At 46.9% G+C, this 19,080-nt stretch overlaps 1 protein-coding gene and 1 long non-coding RNA gene across 7 annotated transcripts in view; one reads left to right on the top strand and one right to left on the bottom strand.

The window, feature by feature from the left end:
* Window positions 1-19,080, bottom strand: part of TOPAZ1 (testis and ovary specific TOPAZ 1) — a 627,583-nt gene that overhangs the window by 12,361 nt on the left and 596,142 nt on the right. For all 5 annotated transcript variants that reach the window (XM_063922327.1, XM_063922324.1, XM_063922325.1 and 2 more), the window contains exon 17: window positions 18,497-18,680. In XM_063922327.1, coding sequence (XP_063778397.1) covers window positions 18,497-18,680 — 184 coding nt within the window. The remainder of the gene's footprint in view (window positions 1-18,496; window positions 18,681-19,080) is intronic.
* The window catches only part of LOC134927603 (uncharacterized), a 40,901-nt gene continuing 27,659 nt past the window's right edge, over window positions 5,839-19,080 (top strand). For both annotated transcript variants that reach the window (XR_010177684.1, XR_010177683.1), the window contains exons 1-2: window positions 5,839-6,014; window positions 18,505-18,695. This is a non-coding gene — a long non-coding RNA (uncharacterized LOC134927603). The remainder of the gene's footprint in view (window positions 6,015-18,504; window positions 18,696-19,080) is intronic.

Below are 19,080 nucleotides of genomic sequence, written 5' to 3'. Positions count from 1 at the left end.
ATGTGCAAATTAATGGGAATTAATGGTAAGCTGCATACTCCGTACCGCCCACAGGCGAGTGCGAAAGTGGAAAGAGTAAACAGCACTATTAAGAACAAGTGATGGCTGAAACTGGATTGTTGTGGCAAGAAGCTTTGCCACTTGTATTGTACAGCATCAGAACCACTCCCAGATTCGAAATTGTTTACGCTCAGGTTGCCTGATTGACCGGTGGGAAGGACCGTACCAAGTCTTACTGACCAGCACGACAGCATTGAAGGTTGCCGAAAGAGAGACTTGGGTCCACTCGTCCCACTGTAAGAAGGTCACTGACCCAGAGAAAGCCCGTGACAAAGAGCAGAGTATAGAGGAAACCATATCACTGGAGTGCCTGTTCCGGGAAAGTTGAGAGGCAGAACTGTTGTCACGGCACCTGAGCACAGAGAACTACAAGATCAGAGGCGGTTGTCGCACCAGTTTTCTTTCCCTTCTAATTATTTTCTTTACCTCCCATTACCACTCTTTCTTTCTCCTCCTGCAAGATGGACTTGCCCCAAGAGACTGCATTCCGGGTTTTCCTGTTGACCCTGTTGTTGACCAGAGCAGTCTATTTCGGTGAGAGTACCAGAGAGGTCGAGAAAGGATCTGGAATGGGTTCTGATGACAAGGACGGATTCATAGAATTCCAAGAGCAACACAATCACCGAGCAAAGGAGAGTATCAGAAAACGATCTGGTAGTCATGACACTAGGAGACATTGTGAAGGATTGTTAGCTGAAGAGAATTGTATCTGTAGGAATTGTGAAAACATAGTTGAGGACGGGTGCATCCAGAGATGTCAGTCCAGCCTTAATATCAACATAGACCGTCATCCATTGAGTGACTATCACTCATTAGTGGGTAAGGTTTTAAACCAAACAGAATGCTGGGTGTGCTCACAAGTACCTCAAGGTCAGAGCAAGTCAGGACTAGTGCCATACTCTTTAACAATAGATGAGGTACTTGAATTAAGGGGTGGGAGCCCGGTGGACAAGAAATTTAATATTTCTAGGCCTCCTAGTTTGAAGCTCCACCAATATCATGTGGATAGGTCCTTAGTATGTTTTAACATTTCCAATCCCTGAAAGCCGGGAAATTGGGAAGTGACCTGGAACAACCAAACCATGGCATTTTCACACAGAGCAGATAGAATGCCCGTAGACTCAGAACTTATACGCCAAATAGCCAACGGTGGGAGATATTTTCAGTATAGGTATACTCTAGGAAGTAGGACCATGCGGGTTGGAGAAGTATCACCAGGATACTGTGCGCATATCATACAGCCTGATACGTGTACTGAACAAATGAGAAAGTTAGGGATAGGATTTTTCACCTGGAAGGTTTGCAATATGGTGATGTCATATTCTGTCCCATATGTCCTCCCCGATGATGCATATTTCATATGTGGGAGAAAGGCGTATAAGTGGGTTGCCCCAAACTCAGAGGGATTGTGTTACATTGGAAGAGTGTTGCCAGAAGTAATGACCATTACCCATGATAAGATGAAAGACGTTCACCGCAATGCTCAAGCTCCTTACACTCACACTGACTACGAACACATTGTTAAGAGACACCTTATAGATAGGACAGAGCACGCAGCCTCTGATTTGATCCACGAATCCACCGGGATTCAATTCCTACTCGCGTTAGATATCACCCGTACCGCCAGAGGAGTTAAAAATTTTAGGTATATTAATGCGCTAGCGAACCTGATAGACAATATCACAGAGATGTATGATGACACCTTCAGGTATACTGGGAGGGAATTGCAAGCTTACAAAACGGAACTGATCCAGCACAGGATGGTTCTCAATTACATCACAGCGGTGACAGGCGGGTATTGTGTCACCCTAGCAACTCAGTATGGTGTGAAGTGCTGTACGTATATCACAAACAGCACTGATGACCCAACCGAGGTCATAGATCAAAAGATGGACGATATCTTGCAATTGAAGTGGGAGTTCCGAAGGAGACACAACCTTACCCTTACTGCTGTGAGTAATGAACTGACCGGCTGGGTTTCATGGTTGAACCCACGCAATTGGTTCTCAGGTTTAGGAGAATGGGCTCAAAATGTTATCGTGAATGTAGGGAAATTTCTCCTTTGTATCCTGGGAGTTGTCATATTGATTGGTTTGATATTTAGATGTGTTCGGATTTTAATGCATTGCAAGCGCAGTACCAAATTGATGAGTTTAAGGAGCGAGGGCATTGTTATAACAACTGGTTTAATTTATGACCCATCAATCGAGACAATGTTGTGATAAGACGTGATTCCACGGTCCGTTTCTTTCACCCGTTTCTCCTTTGTTTTTCTCCAAGGTAAAAAGACATCCACTCGGAAGAAGATTTTGATGCACATTTCTACAGACCGATGATGAACATTTCCACAGACATTTGATGAACTTTTTCACAGACTTTGCGAGACACTTTAGAGACTTTAAAAGACTTCGTATGGACACTTGAAAAACTTTGCTTATCACCCACAGCAAAGATACACCTATCCGGACAAGACTTCAACAGACGCCCAAGGACAATTACACACGTTATCATATGAATGTATTTGTGACATGTTTCTTATCTTCCTCTCTACCATCTTCAGGTAGTGACACACATAGTCGACAGGTGATATAGGTACATATATTAGCACTCACATATTTTCCCCCTCCATGTATCAACAACTAATGTGCACCCCATTTGTTGGAACAAAAAGCCGAAAAGAGCTCGGTAGTGTTTGTTAGCCCACTTACAGACCCTTAATATGGGATAAGAAGGATTTAATGTATACTTCGCAATACCTCGAAGCTTATCTAGAACATGTACGGCATGATACATGACCCCTCAGACATGAATTTCATACATACATGCTTTTACTATCCCACTAGGTCATACATTTCCCACCTTCTCCTCTCCTCCCTCCAATCATTTATAAGTATTTCATTGTATTATATATTTTTCTGCTTAATTGTTTAGATAGTGGCAGTTATTGTTGACTGCCAAAGGGTGGACTGTCAAAGTCGAAAAATATCATGATGCATACCCCTTGTACTAACCCCTCATGCACATGCACGCTGCTCGTGCACCTGTTCCCCCGTGCGTACACATACCCGCAAGTTGCGTAGGGGACGCTCCAGCGTCTCGTGCGCATAAGATGTGTATGTACGGCGGAGTTTGTGAGCGTGTAGCGTGCGACTCGATCGTAGCATATTTAACCCAAATAGTGCATTTTGTAGTTAATATTCCCCTAGACCATGTCAGCGAGTATGATTAGTTTAAACTGTTCCTGGACAGAGAGATTCCTCTTTGCATGATAGGAAGGGTCAGATAAAGGTTGAAAGGTGGTGTCTAGTATCCAGCTGTAGGGTATTTTAAGGGTAACATTCCGATGTTAGCTAGGAAAGGATCGCTCGCTCCTGCGTATAGTTATGTACAGAAGTAGATTATGAACATTAACTGTATTTGCTGTAAATTACACATGCGGCGGGAATCCTGAGGATACCTCCCACCAGAGCAGTTGGGGAAAGACACAGCCCACCTGTTCAAATCCACCTATGACCTTTGCTGTAATGTAGACACACATCCCTGTGTCCAATGAACAATGAGATTACAGGTACCATTGTATTGTGAATGTATGTTGTGTATATAAAGACCACTGTTGCCTGGCCAGCCTCATGTCTCTGAAAGCTTTCTACCTGAATAGCTGAGGACTGGATTCCAGGTCGCGCTTGCGAAAGATTCCCCACGTATGTATATTCTCTGTAGCCATTGTTCGTCTTATTCTCTGTTATTCTGTTAGATTTCTGTGTTAGCTTGTAGTGTATAACTTGTACTGTTTTCCCCTTTTTTTCTCTGAATAATCCACGGCAGTGTTAGAGCTGCTGTGGTTTTAACCAAACCCGGTGTTGTGTTTTCACTTTCCTGCAAAGGGCTCTCTTAGCGTCTCAATCGCTCAAACAGAATACACATTGTTAAGGTTTTTAAGCGTTACATCATTACAGTATTTGACTACTAAGGTTTAGAGTATAAACATATTCTTACTGTGTTTTATTAACAAGGTTTAAAGGTTATCAACTGTGTGTGCGCCCGCTGTGTGTATTCCGTACACTCAGCGCAGCGTGTGTACGCCAAGTGCGTACCACGTGCGGGACTCTGTACGCAAATAGCGTACAAAGTGCGTAGCACGTGCACGTGGTCTAGCGGCTATAGCGGCTCCACGGAAATAGTGTATAGCTTTATGTTTGAAGATAATAATTGACATTATCAATGTCTATTTAAGGTACACCCAGTGCCAGATTAAGGACCACATGGGCCTGGAGCTGAAATTTAGGAAGGGCCTATTGTGTACCGTCGCAGGGGGTGTGATCAGCAACAGCGGGGTTGTGACTAGGGGTTGTGTCACGCAGGGCCCATCACGCATTGTCCCTTGCCTGAGTCAAAGCTGCCAATAATTACAGCAGCCGCTCTCAAGCCAACAAGAAACTGCAGGTACTTTTTGCCTTGAGAATGACTGATGGAATTGTTGGAGGTCTTGAAATTGGTCCGAAAGGGGACCGAAGCATTGATACTTCAGGTGACTATATGGCTGACAGACTTTACTATAGCATGTGATGCAGGTTATACTGTTTCTGGTGGTATTACATTTCCATTATTTCTTCTATATCTTTCTTTCTTTCTCTCTCTCTCTATATATATACTGTACATAATTTTAGTGGTGTGCAGATGCGCTAAAGTGCATCTGAGTTGGAAGCTGCTAGGTTGGAGGTAACAGTGGTGGTGTGTGGTGAAGGGTAGAAGGACCACAGGGTCAAGAGGATGTAGCATATACGAAAATTAGTTATAAATAAGCTTAATACAGTACAGTGTAGTCAGTGAAACCCAGGAGTGGGTAACAAATCATATTGTAAATAACTAATAAATCAAGTATATCAGTAAATGACTTACTGCTAGCCTAGGTGTCTGTGTCTGTGATTAATCAGTGGTGGCATGCGGTTGGAAAAACAGCTCTGTGAGGTTGTGATTCAGGTATTTTTTATTACTAATAAATCAATACAGTTCAATCAATGTATGCAAAGTGGCCCAGGGGAGAGTATGAAAACAATCGAAAAAAAACTATTAAGGTTGGTGATGTAGGTGCTGGCCAGTGTCTAATAGAAGTGTGTAGAATGTAATGTAGTGTTCACTCTAGGATCCGGGCAGGGCGCCAAATTGTGGGGGGCACAAGCGCGTGCGGCGTCAAAAAGGTGTGTGGCCATGCAAGTAAGGGGTGTGGTCAATATACGTAATACAAGTGGGCGGTTCAGCCCACAGACGGGGGGCGTGGGCGGCCGGCGGCGTCACTGTTGGGGGCGTGCCCAGCACCTACGGAGGTGCTGGGCTTCCCCCAAGCTCTCTCACAGCGTGAATGGATGTCGCACGCATGCGCACGGCATCTTTACATGCTGGAAGGGCAGAAAGCGGGCGGCTGTTTTAGCAGGGCGCCGCAGAAAGGGCAGGGCGGGCTTTGCCCTTAAAAAAATCGGGCAGGGCGCGGCACCCTGCTAAAACAGCCTAGCGTGAACACTATAATGTGTGTGCAACACATACAATGTTTGACAGTACTCAGGGTGGGTGTGTGAGGGAAGTCTATGAAGACAGGTATGGATGTGGGGAGCACTTGCGGTCAGTGGAAGTTCTCTAGGGGAACACTTGTATATCAGTGACCTGGTAATAATAGCTAGACGTCCAGCTTTGAGTATGGGCTTGTGGTGTTGTGGTGCTTTGCGCTCTGTCAGTGCAGTTATAGAGTATGAGACGGTTTGTACAACTTACAGTTGGTGGGAGGATACAGTTGGTGGGAGATGCGTGCCACTGTCTGCAGCAGCTCTTTATCCCGGCTTTCCTTAGCAATCAGCAGCAGCTAGATAGCTCATTCACGATCTCCCAGACTGTCTTCCCGGAGCTAAGCTTGACTGCTGCCAGGGGCGGATTGGGATGGAACACCAGCTGAGAAAACCTCCGTAAGCCGCCCAAGTGGAGGCGTGGTTTGCTGAGGGGAGCAGGATCCAGGGCTGGTTCTAGACCTTATTACGCCAGGGTGAACGATTCCTTTGGTGCCCCCCTCTTTCCCATTCAACACAGGGACAGTGCGCGCTGATGACATGTGCACATAATGTAGGGGAGGGGCTTCATTGGGGAAGGGGCATGGCCACATAAAAGTACCAATTCACATTACACCACACAGTAGGTTCCATCAGTCACATTACACCACACAGTAGCACCTCTTATACATGCCAGGTAGAGCCCCTTATACACAATACGCCAGGTAGAGACCCTTTTTTACATGTTGCGCCAAGTAGAGCGTGTTATACAAACTGCACCAGGTAGCCCCTTATACACATTGTGCCAGGTAGCGCCTTATACAAATTGCACCAGCTAGTCGTCACTCACCATTCGGCGCCTGTGGTCCTCCGACTCTATGTTCTTGTCATACTTCCGCGGTGGGGTGCGGGCAGCGTGAAGTGGCCAGGATGGGGGGCGGCCGGCTGGAGCAGGAAGCGGTGGGGCATTGTGGTGCAGGCAGCAGACGGGTGCTAATGGCACTGGTGCAATGACTGCGGCCTCAGACCGCAGCGAATCGGGCGCCCGCCCTGCTAGCCCGCACTTAAAACCGCCACTGGCAGGATCCCTTGAGCTGGACGAACAGTGACTCTCCATGCCCCCACCCCCGCAGTCAACACTCCAATGCTACCAACAAAGCCCCTCCCAGTGCACATAGTGCAGCCGAATGCACAAGGACCGAGCATCCACAGACGTGCAGATCACCCGCCTGAGCATAGCCTCCAATGTGAGCAACCCAGTGTCTGTGCACGCAACTAATCCCAGCAACATGCTAATGTCACTGCACACAGACAAAGCCTGCCCCCCCCCACTCCCTACACACACAGCCTGTTACCCCAGTCCCTACACACACACACACACACACACACACACATACACACCCAGAAAGCCTGTTCCCCCCAAACACCCCCCCCCCCCACACTCACACACAGCCTGCCCCTCCACTCACCATACACACACACTCACCTTGTTCCCTACGCACACCTGTCTGTCCTTTCAACAAACATACCCTGTTCCCCTCAGCCCTCTCATTCTCCCGTTTCCCCCAGTCACTGTGCCTTGCGGACACAGCAGGGGCAGACAGGCCGACCAGGAAAAGTTGGGGGCGTGGCCTAATCACGAACCCGTGACCACGCCCCCTTTGGAGGATTTTAAATTTAAAAAAAAAACCTTACCATTAAGCAAGCAGCACTAGCCTGCCCGGCGGAGGGGTCACGGGACTGAAACAGCGGCGAAGTCACTTGCACCATGCGTCCCAGGAGGCAAGTACACTGCTGGAGTGGCTGCTGCAGCTGCTGCGGTGTACGGGAGAGGGGAGGCGCCTGTGGTATGTCTCACAAAGTGTGAGATCACGGCGAAGGGGAGGGGAAAAAAAATCTTTCGGTGCAGGGAGGGCTTCTGAGGATTTTCTGGTGCTGCTGACTTGCTGTAATAGGAAAAAAAAAGTGTTTCCTGTTTCCAGCAGCAGGGAACTCTGTGGGCCTATTTTGATGGGGGGGCCTGGAGCTGCAGCTCCATCCGCCCCATTGTTAATCCGGCCCTGGGTACACCCCAAAGATCTCTCACCTCCGTCAACACCTCCGGATGGAGTCCCCACACTCTTGGATGAAGTCCGCTTCCCAGTTGTCTACTCCCGGAATGAAGATTGCCGACAGCGCCAACGCATGTTTTTCTGCCCAGAGGATGATTCTTGTTACCTCTGACATTGCAGCTCTGCTCTTTGTTCCGCCCTGTCGGTTTATGTAAGCCACTGTCATTACATTGTCCGACTGCACTTGAATGGCTCGATCTTGCAGAAGATGAGCCACTTGGAGAAGACCGTTGTAGACAGCTCTTAGTTCCCAAATATTTATTGGTAGGCTGGATTCTAGGCTTGACCACCTTCCTTGGAAGGTTTCCCACTGAGTGACTGCGCCCAAGTCTCAGAGACTTGCATCCGTGGTTTGAAGGATCCAGTCCTGAATCCCGAACCTGCGGCCCTCCAGAAAGTGAGGTAGTTGTAGCCACCAGAGGAGTGAAATCCTGGCTTTTGGCGACAGACGTATTCTCTGGTGCATGTGAAGATGAGAATCCGACCACTTGTCCAGGAGATCCAGTTGGAAGGGCCGAGCATGAAACCTTCCGTACTGTAGAGCCTCGTAAGAGGCCACCATCTTCCCCAGAAGGCGAATGCACTGATGAACCGAAACCCGGGCTGGCTTCAGCACATCCCGGACCATTGTTTGTATCACCAACGTCTTTTCCCCCGGAAGACACACCCTCTGCACTTCTGTGTTGAGGATCATTCCCAGAAAAGACAACCTCCTGATCGGCTCCAAATGTGATTTTGGAAAAATTCAGGATCCAACCGTGTTCCCTGAGCAGATGAGTCGTGAGAACAATGGACTGCAACAACCTCTCCCTGGACGATGCCTTTATCAGCAGATAGTCCAGATATCGGATCATGTTCACCCCCTGTTTGCGGAGGAGAACCATCATCTCTTGGTGAACACCCTCAGTGCTGTGGAGAGGCCGAATGATAGTGCCTGGAATTGATAGTGACTGTCCAACAGTGCAAATCTGAGATAAGCCTGGTGAGATGGCCAAATCGGAATGTAGAGGTACGCATTCTTGATATCCAGGGATACCAGAAACTCTCCCTCCTTCAGACATGAAATCATTGCTCTGAGAGACTCCATTTTGAATTTGAACACCCTCCGGTAAGGGTTCAACTATTTCAAGTTCAAAATTGGTCTGACCGAACCATCCGGTTTCGATACCACGAAAAAGTTTGAATAATAACCCTTGTTTTGCATATGAGGTGGAACTGGGACAATGACCTGTAATTTTTACCAATTTTAGGCTGGCTTCCTGTAGGATAGCCCTGTCTGTCAGCAAAGCTGGCAAGCCTGATTTGAAGAATCGGTGAGGCGGGAGTTCTTGAAACTCCAGTCTGTAACCCTGGGACAAAATATCCTGTACCCAGGGATCCACCCAGATGTGGCTGAAATGTCTGAGTCTCGCACCCACCAGCCCGTCCTCCAGGCTTTGAGGTCCACTGTGATGCTGAGGATTTTGAGGAACCAGAAGCAGGTCTCTGGTCCTGGGAGCCTGCGGGTGCAGGCTTTTTGGATTTTTCCCTACCACCTCTAAAGAAAGTGGTAGAGGCTTGGGCTTTTTTGTCTTAGCGGTCCGAAAGGACTGCTGCACAGCTGAAGAAAACGGTTTCTTCGTAGAAGGAGTAGCAGAGGGAAGGAAAGGTGACTTACCCGCGGTTGCCGTGGAAATCCACGCATCCAACGCTTCCCCAAATAGAGCCTGACCTGTGTAGGGTAGGTTCTCCACACTTCTCCTGGATTCCGCGTCTGCAGATCATTGGCATAGCCAGAGTCCCCTGCGAGTTGATACCGACATGGAGGATATCCGTGCAGTCAGCGTACCCAGGTCTTTCATGGATTCCACAATGAACCCCACAGAATCCTGTATGTTACGTAAAAACAATTCAATGTCACTACTATCCATTGCATTCAAATCCCCTAGTAAGGTGCCACCACTTTACTATGGCTTTAGAAATCCATGCACAGGCAATAATGGACCTTAAGGCTACTCCTGAAGCAGTGTATATGGATTTGAGCGTAGTGTCAATCTTACGATCAGCCGGTTCTTTCAACGCGGGAGAACCAGGGACAGGTAAAACCACCTTTTTAGACAGTCTGGAGACAGATGCGTCAACAATTGGTGGGTTTTACCATTTTTTCCTATCTTCCTCAGGGAAGGGAAAAGCAACCAGAACCTTTTTTTGGGATCTGGAATTTTTTTCTCTGGGTTTCCCCAGGATTTTTTAAATATAGCGCTTAATTCTTTAGACGTGGGAAAGGTTAGCGGGGCTTTCTTATTATCAGTGAAGTAAGCCTTCTCAACCTGCTCAGGTGTAGTGTCATTAATGTTTAACACATCTCCAATGGCCTCATCATGAGCTGCACCCCCCTTTGCAAGGGATGCCGCCCCCCTCAGCACGTCCCCATCACCGTCTGAAGTATCAGAATCGGTATCCGTGTCATCTTGCATAATTTGGGCAAGTGCACGTTTCTGTCGGAACATGCTAGGGGATTTTGCAGGAATAGGTACAGAGCCTGACCAAACTGCCCTAGACTTCTTCAACACCTGAGTTTCAGTCTCAGTATTAGCTTCAACAATAGCGATCTGAGACAAAGCATAACAATCCTGTGTACATGGAATGGATCCCTCCTGAGAGGAAACATCGTCTGCAGCATATAACACAGAGTCCCTAGACATTGCTATGTGAGATAGTAAACACACACACACGGAAATGTCAGACATAGGCCCTCATTCCGAGTTGTTCGCTCGGTATTTTTCATCGCATCGCAGTGAAAATCCGCTTAGTACGCATGCGCAATGTTCGCACTGCGACTGCGCCAAGTAACTTTACTATGAAGAAAGTATTTTTACTCACGGCTTTTTCTTCGCTCCGGCGATCGTAATGTGATTGACAGGAAATGGGTGTTACTGGGCGGAAACACGGCGTTTCAGGGGCGTGTGGCTGAAAACGCTACCGTTTCCGGAAAAAACGCAGGAGTGGCCGGGGAAACGGTGGGAGTGCCTGGGCGAACGCTGGGTGTGTTTGTGACGTCAACCAGGAACGACAAGCACTGAAATGATCGCACAGGCAGAGTAAGTCTGGAGCTACTCTGAAACTGCTAAGTAGTTAGTAATCGCAATATTGCGAATACATCGGTCGCAATTTTAAGAAGCTAAGATTCACTCCCAGTAGGCGGCGGCTTAGCGTGTGTAACTCTGCTAAATTCGCCTTGCGACCGATCAACTCGGAATGAGGGCCATAGTTTCCCCCCAAGTATGCCACACAGAGACACAGAGATTGGAGCCAACCCACTTACAACGCTTTTTAAGGTAGAACTAATGACACTACCAGCGCTGTCTGTGTACCTTAATAGACTACACAGACTTTACACAGCCTCCCCCTACCTTCTACAACCCCCTGGTACCGTACAAGATAGCTGGAGTTGACTTGGAGGGACAGCTCTCCCTGTCAGCGCCCTGCAGGCAGGAAGATGGCGCTGAACGCTGCTGGGTCCGATGAGGAGAAGCTCCGCCCCCTTCCATGGCGCTACTTCCCGCTCTCCTGTAGATTATACTTGCCTGAGGAATTGTGCTGGCAGCGATCCTGGGACCCTGACAGGCTTGTTGGATAGTGTAGGGTGTAGGCGCTGGCTCAGGGTGCCCCTCACCATGTACCGCTGAGCCCCGGTGCACAGTTAGTACTGCGCTCCCTACCCTGTTGCCTTCATCTTCATACCGGCTCCCCGCTTGCCAGGGAAGCCGGTGACAAACTCGCCACTGATGTTTTCTGGCTCTGTAAGGAGATGGCGGTATGCTGCTGGGGTGAGCGATCCCCTGTGGCGGCGAACGTTCGACCCCCTCAGGAGCTCAGTGTCCTGTCAGCGGAGATAGTGGCTCAGACCCCGCAGGGCGGACACTACTCCCCCCCCCTTAGTCCCTCGAAGCAGGGAGGCTGTTGCCAGCAGCCTCCCTGTGCCTAAACTCTAAAAAAAACAAAAAAAAAAAAAACTAAAAGAACTCCTATGGAGCTCCCCTAGCTGTGACCGGCTCCTCTGGGCACATTTTCTAAACAGAGTCTGGTAGGAGGGGCATAGAGGGAGGAGCCAGCCAACACTCTCAAACTCTTAAAAGTGCCAATGGCTCTTACTGGACCCGTCTATACCCCATGGTACTAATGTGTACCCCAGCATCCTCTAGGACGCAAGAGAAAAAATATCAAGAGTCTACTTTTTTAAATTATCTAATTTAATGTAGTGATGAGCGAGTTCGGTTCCTCGGAAACCGAACCCCCCCGAACTTCACACATTTTACACGGGTCCGAGGCATACTCGGATTCTCCCGTATGGCTCGGTTAATCAGAGCGCGCCCGAACGTCATCATCCCGCTGTCGGATTCTCGCGAGATTCGGATTCTATATAAGCAGCCGCGCGTCGCCGCCATTTTCACTTGTGCATTGGAAATGTTAGGGAGAGGACGTGGCTGGCGTCCTCTCCGTTTATTAATAATATTTGTGCTGCTTATTGCTTAATTGTGGGGACTGGGGAGCAGCTGTATTATATAGGAGGAGTACAGTGCAGAGTTTTGCTGACCAGTGACCACCAGTATACGTTGTCTGCCTGAAAAACACTCCATATCTGTGCTCAGTGTGCTGCATATATCTGTGCTCATACTGCTTAATTGTGGGGACTGGGGAGCAGCTGTATTATATAGGAGGAGTACAGTGCAGAGTTTTGCTGACCAGTGACCACCAGTATACGTGGTCTGTCTGAAAAACACTCCATATCTGTGCTCAGTGTGCTGCATATATCTGTGCTCACACTGCTTAATTGTGGGGACTGGGGACCACCAGTATATTATATAGGAGGAGTACAGTGCAGAGTTTTGCTGACCAGTGACCACCAGTATATATAGCAGTACGGTACGGAAGGCCACTGCTCTACCTACCTCTGTGTCGTCAAGTATACTATCCATCTAGATTCTATACCTGTGGTGCATTTTAGTTTTGCAGTTTGCTGACAGTGACCACCAGTATATATAGCAGTACGGTACGGAAGGCCACTGCTCTACCTACCTCTGTGTCGTCAAGTATACTATCCATCTAGATTCTATACCTGTGGTGCATTTTAGTTTTGCAGTTTGCTGACAGTGACCACCAGTATATATAGCAGTACGGTACGGAAGGCCACTGCTCTACCTACCTCTGTGTCGTCATGTATACTATCCATCTAGATTCTATACCTGTGGTGCATTTTAGTTTTGCAGTTTGCTGACAGTGACCACCAGTATATATAGCAGTACGGTACGGAAGGCCACTGCTCTACCTACCTCTGTGTCGTCAAGTATACTATCCATCCATACCTGTTGTGCATTTCAGTTGTGCGCAGTATATATAGTAGTAGGCCATTGCTATTGATACTGGCATATAATTCCACACATTAAAAAATGGAGAACAAAAATGTGGAGGGTAAAATAGGGAAAGATCAAGATCCACTTCCACCTCGTGCTGAAGCTGCTGCCACTAGTCATGGCCGAGACGATGAAATGCCATCAACGTTGTCTGCCAAGGCCGATGCCCAATGTCATAGTAGAGAGCATGTAAAATCCAAAAAACAAAAGTTCAGTAAAATGACCCAAAAATCAAAATTAAAAGTGTCTGAGGAGAAGCGTAAACTTGCCAATATGCCATTTACGACACGCAAGGAACGGCTGAGGCCCTGGCCTATGTTCATGGCTAGTGGTTTAGCTTCACATGTGGATGAAAGCACTCATTCTCTCGCTAGAAAACTGCAGTGCCACTCCTAGATGGGCCAGGTGTTTGTGTCGGCCACTTGTGTCGCTTAGCTTAGTCACACAGCGACCTTGGTGCGCCTCTTTTTTTCTTTGCATCATGTGCTGTTTGGGGACTATTTTTTTGAAGTGCCATCCTGCCTGACACTGCAGTGCCACTCCTAGATGGGCCAGGTGTTTGTGTCGGCCACTTGTGTCGCTTAGCTTAGCCATCCAGCGACCTCTGTGCAAATTTTAGGACTAAAAATAATATTGTGAGGTGTTCAGAATAGACTGAAAATGAGTGGAAATTATGGTTATTGAGGTTAATAATACTATGGGATCAAAATGACCCCCAAATTCTATGATTTAAGCTGTTTTTGAGGGTTTTTTGTAAAAAACACCCGAATCCAAAACACACCCGAATCCGACAAAAAAATTTCAGGGAGGTTTTGCCAAAACGCGTCCGAATCCAAAACACGGCCGCGGAACCGAATCCAAAACGCGAAAAATTTCCGGTGCACATCACTAATTTAATGTATAGAATGCTAAAATAAAGGACTATCTGAAATACCTCCAAAACAAAGTCCAGTCATGTAATGCAAAAAAAAAAAAAAAATCTACTAGGATATGAGAACTTTTTAGCAGAAATCACCAAAATACCAAAACCCTAAACAGTGTCTGCAGTTTCATGACTAAAGAATCACAGTCATTCAGGGGGTTAGTGGAGAAATCCAAATATTACGGAATACATGACATTAGCCCCAAATTACTGCATGTCAATAGGCAAGAGGATTTTTGGTCACTTACCATTGAATCCCTGTCTCTGAAGCAGGCTGTGGGACACTGGACCATGGGATTGTAGGTTGGAGCTATCGCCTAAATTAAACTGTAGCTTTACAAGTAAGCTCCTCCCCCCTGCAACCCTAGAATTTCAGCATTTCTTTAAGAGAGTCCAGAAAGGAGTAGTAGTATCTGCATGAAACTGTCCATACAAGAAACCAAACCAGTAGGGAAAAGACCACATATGTATGAGCATGAGGGAGGGAATGCAGTGTCCCCCAGCCTGCTTCAGAGAAAAGGATTTAACGGTAAGGGACCAAACATTCTCTTTTATCTTTCAGCAAAACTTGGAGGACACTGGACAATGGAACGTTCAAGAGCCACCGGTTGGGGAGGAAATGCTCAGGCTGCCTTACCCAAAATGGGTGCCGCCAGAGGCAAAAAACTAGAAACGTCTGGGCAGAGAACCAGGTGGCTGCACGACAGACTTGTTCTTGCGAAGACCCTGGTTGCCCTGCCTAGGAGGTAGCCACCACCCTAATGGAATACGCTGACCTTCGGTGTGGCGGCTGTCGCCCAACAGTGTGGAGTGATAAGTGAGCAGAGAAACACAAAGTGGCCTGCGTAGCAGCCACCTGAATGCAGTCAGGAAAAACAAAAACAAAAAAAAATACACAAACTAAACTACAGCAAAAAAAAACCCAAAACACGAACAGAAAAACAAAGTGTGCCCTTCTCCAAAAGAACACTAGAATTCTGGGGTTGCGGGGGAAGTAGTTTCTTTTTAAATTTAGGTGCAAGCTCCAGCCCCGACCTGCAATCCCATGGTCCAATGTCCCACAAGCCTTGCTGAAAGAGAAATGAGCAGTAATCTTGATCAACACCTCATCAGAAATGATTTCATGTCAGCACACAAAGACAAGGTTGCAGGTGCACAATTCAAACACTACCAATTGATTAATAATAATCATTGCAATACAATTTTGCATTTTGAGAGAGGTTCTTCGCATAGTTATGGCCATAAGTAACGGCTTGCCCACCGCGTCCAGGTGACCTCAGTAATCGGGCAAGTCCCTAATATATTTGGGGTTCCAGGGCACTGGACACCCCAAACCCAAGCATCCTAGCGACCCCAGGGCAACACTCGAGTAAAAAAATATATAGTGAAAAAAAGTGAAGATAGGTTAGTAAGAGAGGCTGCTGAAAAATAGCAGTTGTAAAATAGTGAGAGGTAAAGTAGTGAGAAGTGAAGGTAGGAAATAAGTTACATTGAAACAACACACTGACTAGAGATGAAAGGAAATATGAAATTAAGTGTTAACCTGTGTTGCTCCCGAGGCCAACCAGTCACAGCAGTCTAGGGGGACCCGCGCCCCAGAAATCCACCCCCCTACTGATAATCTAATATACGTTTGTGCAGGACTCACCTTGCTCTGCATGCAGTCTCAGAAAACTCAGGAACCTAATTAAAACCAATATATAGGACAGATGGGTGATAAAGCTAAATATTTATCTTACTTAAAACCCTTTAAGAGGCCTAAGAACACTGTACGCTATTGACGTCTGGAGTACCGTAAGGGTACGCACGTTGCGTAACAATCGCTTAGCCGTAGTCGAGACGCTCACGCGTTACGTTCGCTCACGGCCAAGAGATCACAGGCAGGCCCGCTATTGGCTGCCGACTAACGTTATGGTTCGCTATAGCGTAGCGGACGCTCGGGACCACGAGGAGATCACCAGCGGCGCAGACGCTCACAACGTTAAACCTTTGTGTAATGGTGGGGTGTAGATGCAACACAATGTAACCTTATTAACTTAAAGCTGTTCGAGCGTCTCCGACGCTCTGAGAATACTTAACACTATAAGAAATACACAAACACCGGGCTTAGGGTCTAACGCCTTATATGAATGTTATACTTGCAAAAGAACAATACCATACAAGTCATACACTACCAATATAACATAGACTAACTAACCAGATAACTACACAGGAAATACAATACAATACAAGTACGTTTAAAGGAAAATGAGAGAAAGCGGAGAAGAGAGAGAGAGAGAGAGAGAGAGAGAGAGAGATATGGCCCACAATACCAATAAAGACAATATGATTGCGGAGAAAACTTACGCTCAAGGGAAACAATCGCATGCGCCTCTGGATATCCAGCTCCCGATTATCAGCAATGAGAACCGTTGAAGAGTGAGAGCTGGATATGATCGGCTTGTCTATTTATGCCCCACACACAATACAATTCAATGGTCCCTACAATCTCATTGTTCATTGGACACAGGAATTCGTCTTCGCATTATAACAAAAGGTCATAGGTTGATTCATACAGGTGGGCTGTGACTATTTCCAACAGCTCAGGTGGGAGGGAAACTAGGTTTCCCGCCGCATGGATAAGTAAGTGCAAATAATAGTAAAAGTACATAAACTTCTTATGTCCATAACTATTCGCACGAGCGATTGATCTGCTTCAAACCAACACCGGAATATTGCTAATTAAATACTCTTCCGATGGATACTAAACACCACTGTATAACCCTTGTCTGACCCTTCGTATCAAACAAAGAGGGATCTCTCTGTCTATGAACATGCTACCTTAACTAAACTTTCAGATTCCATCAAAGGGACCATAATCTACAAAATACATTATATAGTTAAAATATGTTACGAACGAGTCGCCCGCCAGACGCACATAAACTTTACCGTAAATGCGCACACTGTGCGCCCGCGGGTGCACGCAACAGCGAGTATGCGCACGCACGGCAGGGCTCATGAACGTGCAACAGGCACTCGCATGAGGTGCAAATATGGCAGTGTGTAACGTGATATTTTTCTGACTTTGACATGGGGCGTGGGTGCTATCACCAGGCAGAAGGGATCTCCGGCCTTCTATTGTGTATGTAAATACAGAGCTTTAAATATACAGGGGAGGGATCCCAGGGTGCACACCGGTAATGAGAGGTGCGACCGATGAGAGATTGTCAGTAGGGGGTGGATTTCTGGGGCCAGGGCCGGTTCAGGGGCGTTTTGCGCCCCGGGCGGCAATAGGGGGCGTGGCTTCATACAGGGGGCGTGGTCAGTTACGCCCCCTGTACAGTAATAGCGCTGCTGAAATGATGTGCGGTGCGCGATGACGTCATCGCGCACCGCACAGCAAAGGTCCCACGTCTAGTTCCCTTCGTGGAGAGGACCTTTGCTGTGTGGTGAGCGATGATGTCATCGTGCACCGCACAGTAAAGGTCCTCTCCACGAAGGGAAACTAGTTTCCCTTCACAGCGGGCAGCGGGACACAGCGAGCAGCTGAGGGGGAACAGCAGCAGCGGATCTTGCCCTGGTGCGGCGCCGGCGCCCTCCGGAAGGCGGCGCCCCGGGCAAAAGTCCTGCTTGCCCATGGCAAGATCCGCTACTGTCTGGGGCGTAGGTCCCCCTGGACTGCTGTGACTGGTTGGCCTCAGGAGCAACACAGGTTAAGACTTAATTTCATATTTCCTTTCATCCCTATTGTGTGTGATGTTTCAATGTAACTCATTCCCCACCTTCACTACTTTACATCTCACTGTTTTACCACTGCTGTTTTTCAGCAACCTTCACTTCTTACTACTTTATTTCTCACCACGTTCCCTCTCACTATTTTAACACTGCTATTTTCGGCAGCCTCTCTCACTAACCTAACTATCTTCACTTTTTCACTATATATTTTTTCAATCGAGTGTTGCCCTGGTGTCGCTTGGATTTGGTGTGTCCCACGTCCTGGACTTCCACCCACCAATATGTTATGGACTTACCCGATTACTGAGGTCCCCTGGACGTGGTGTGCAAGCCGTTATTTATGACCACAACTATATGGCCATAAACCATTACTGGCCATACGCCTGCAGCCTTGTCTTTGTATGCAGTACTGAAAGGTCTCATTACCAGTATCGCTCCCCTGATTTCATGTCAACCTGGACTTTCTGAGAGTCCAGGCAGGATGACATCAACCAACAGTATATGCTGCCATCAAGCAATCTTGCTAATGTTACTCAATGTGACCAGGGTGCTGGCAGAGCGCACAGTTTTGTTCAATTTGCATACCCTTGGTGTTGCAAATGAAAACACTTCTCCGAAATCCAATCTGCCTTTGTATGCAAAGCGTATTTTGATAAACAGGGAAGGAGCCTATCAGAGACTCTAGGCGTAGAATTTATGTGAGCAGTAGATACATTCATTGCAGAAATTTCATACATGCCATTCTTTTAATTTACCAATTACCTTTTCAGAACAATCTGCAGACTCTCATTGGAACCCCCAGGTGACTGAATGCTGCTGGCATTTGTAACCATGAAATGCTCAACAGTTATTAGCATCTCTACGTCTGACATAGAGGAGGGAATGTGAAGTATTTTATGATCCTTGTTTCCTTCAAGCAGAGTGTAAAATCCAAATGACAAGGCATCTAAACCAAACACAGGTGATTTAATGTATTATTACTGTACTAAATACAAAGTGATAGAACAGACTATTGAAAAACATGAGCTAAGTATACTCCAATGATCCCAGATATGTGGATTCTTCATACTAGTACATACAGTGCATTCGGAAAGTATTCACAGCGCTTCACTTTTTCCACTTTTTGTTATGTTACAGCCTTATTCCAAAATGGAATGAATTCATTCCCCCTCCCAAAAAAAAAAAAAAATCTATACACAATACCCCATAATGACATGAAAAGTTTTTTTTTTTTTAGATTTTAGCAAATTTATTAAAAATAAAAAAACTAAGAAGTCACATGTACATAAGTATTCACAGCCTTTGCTCAGTACTTTGTTGATGCACCTTTGGCAGCAATTACAGCC

This window comes from Pseudophryne corroboree, chromosome 5 (genome assembly GCF_028390025.1).
Source record: "Pseudophryne corroboree isolate aPseCor3 chromosome 5, aPseCor3.hap2, whole genome shotgun sequence".
Lineage (NCBI taxonomy): Eukaryota > Metazoa > Chordata > Amphibia > Anura > Myobatrachidae > Pseudophryne > Pseudophryne corroboree.
This window is presented reverse-complemented; position numbering and strand designations above follow the sequence as displayed.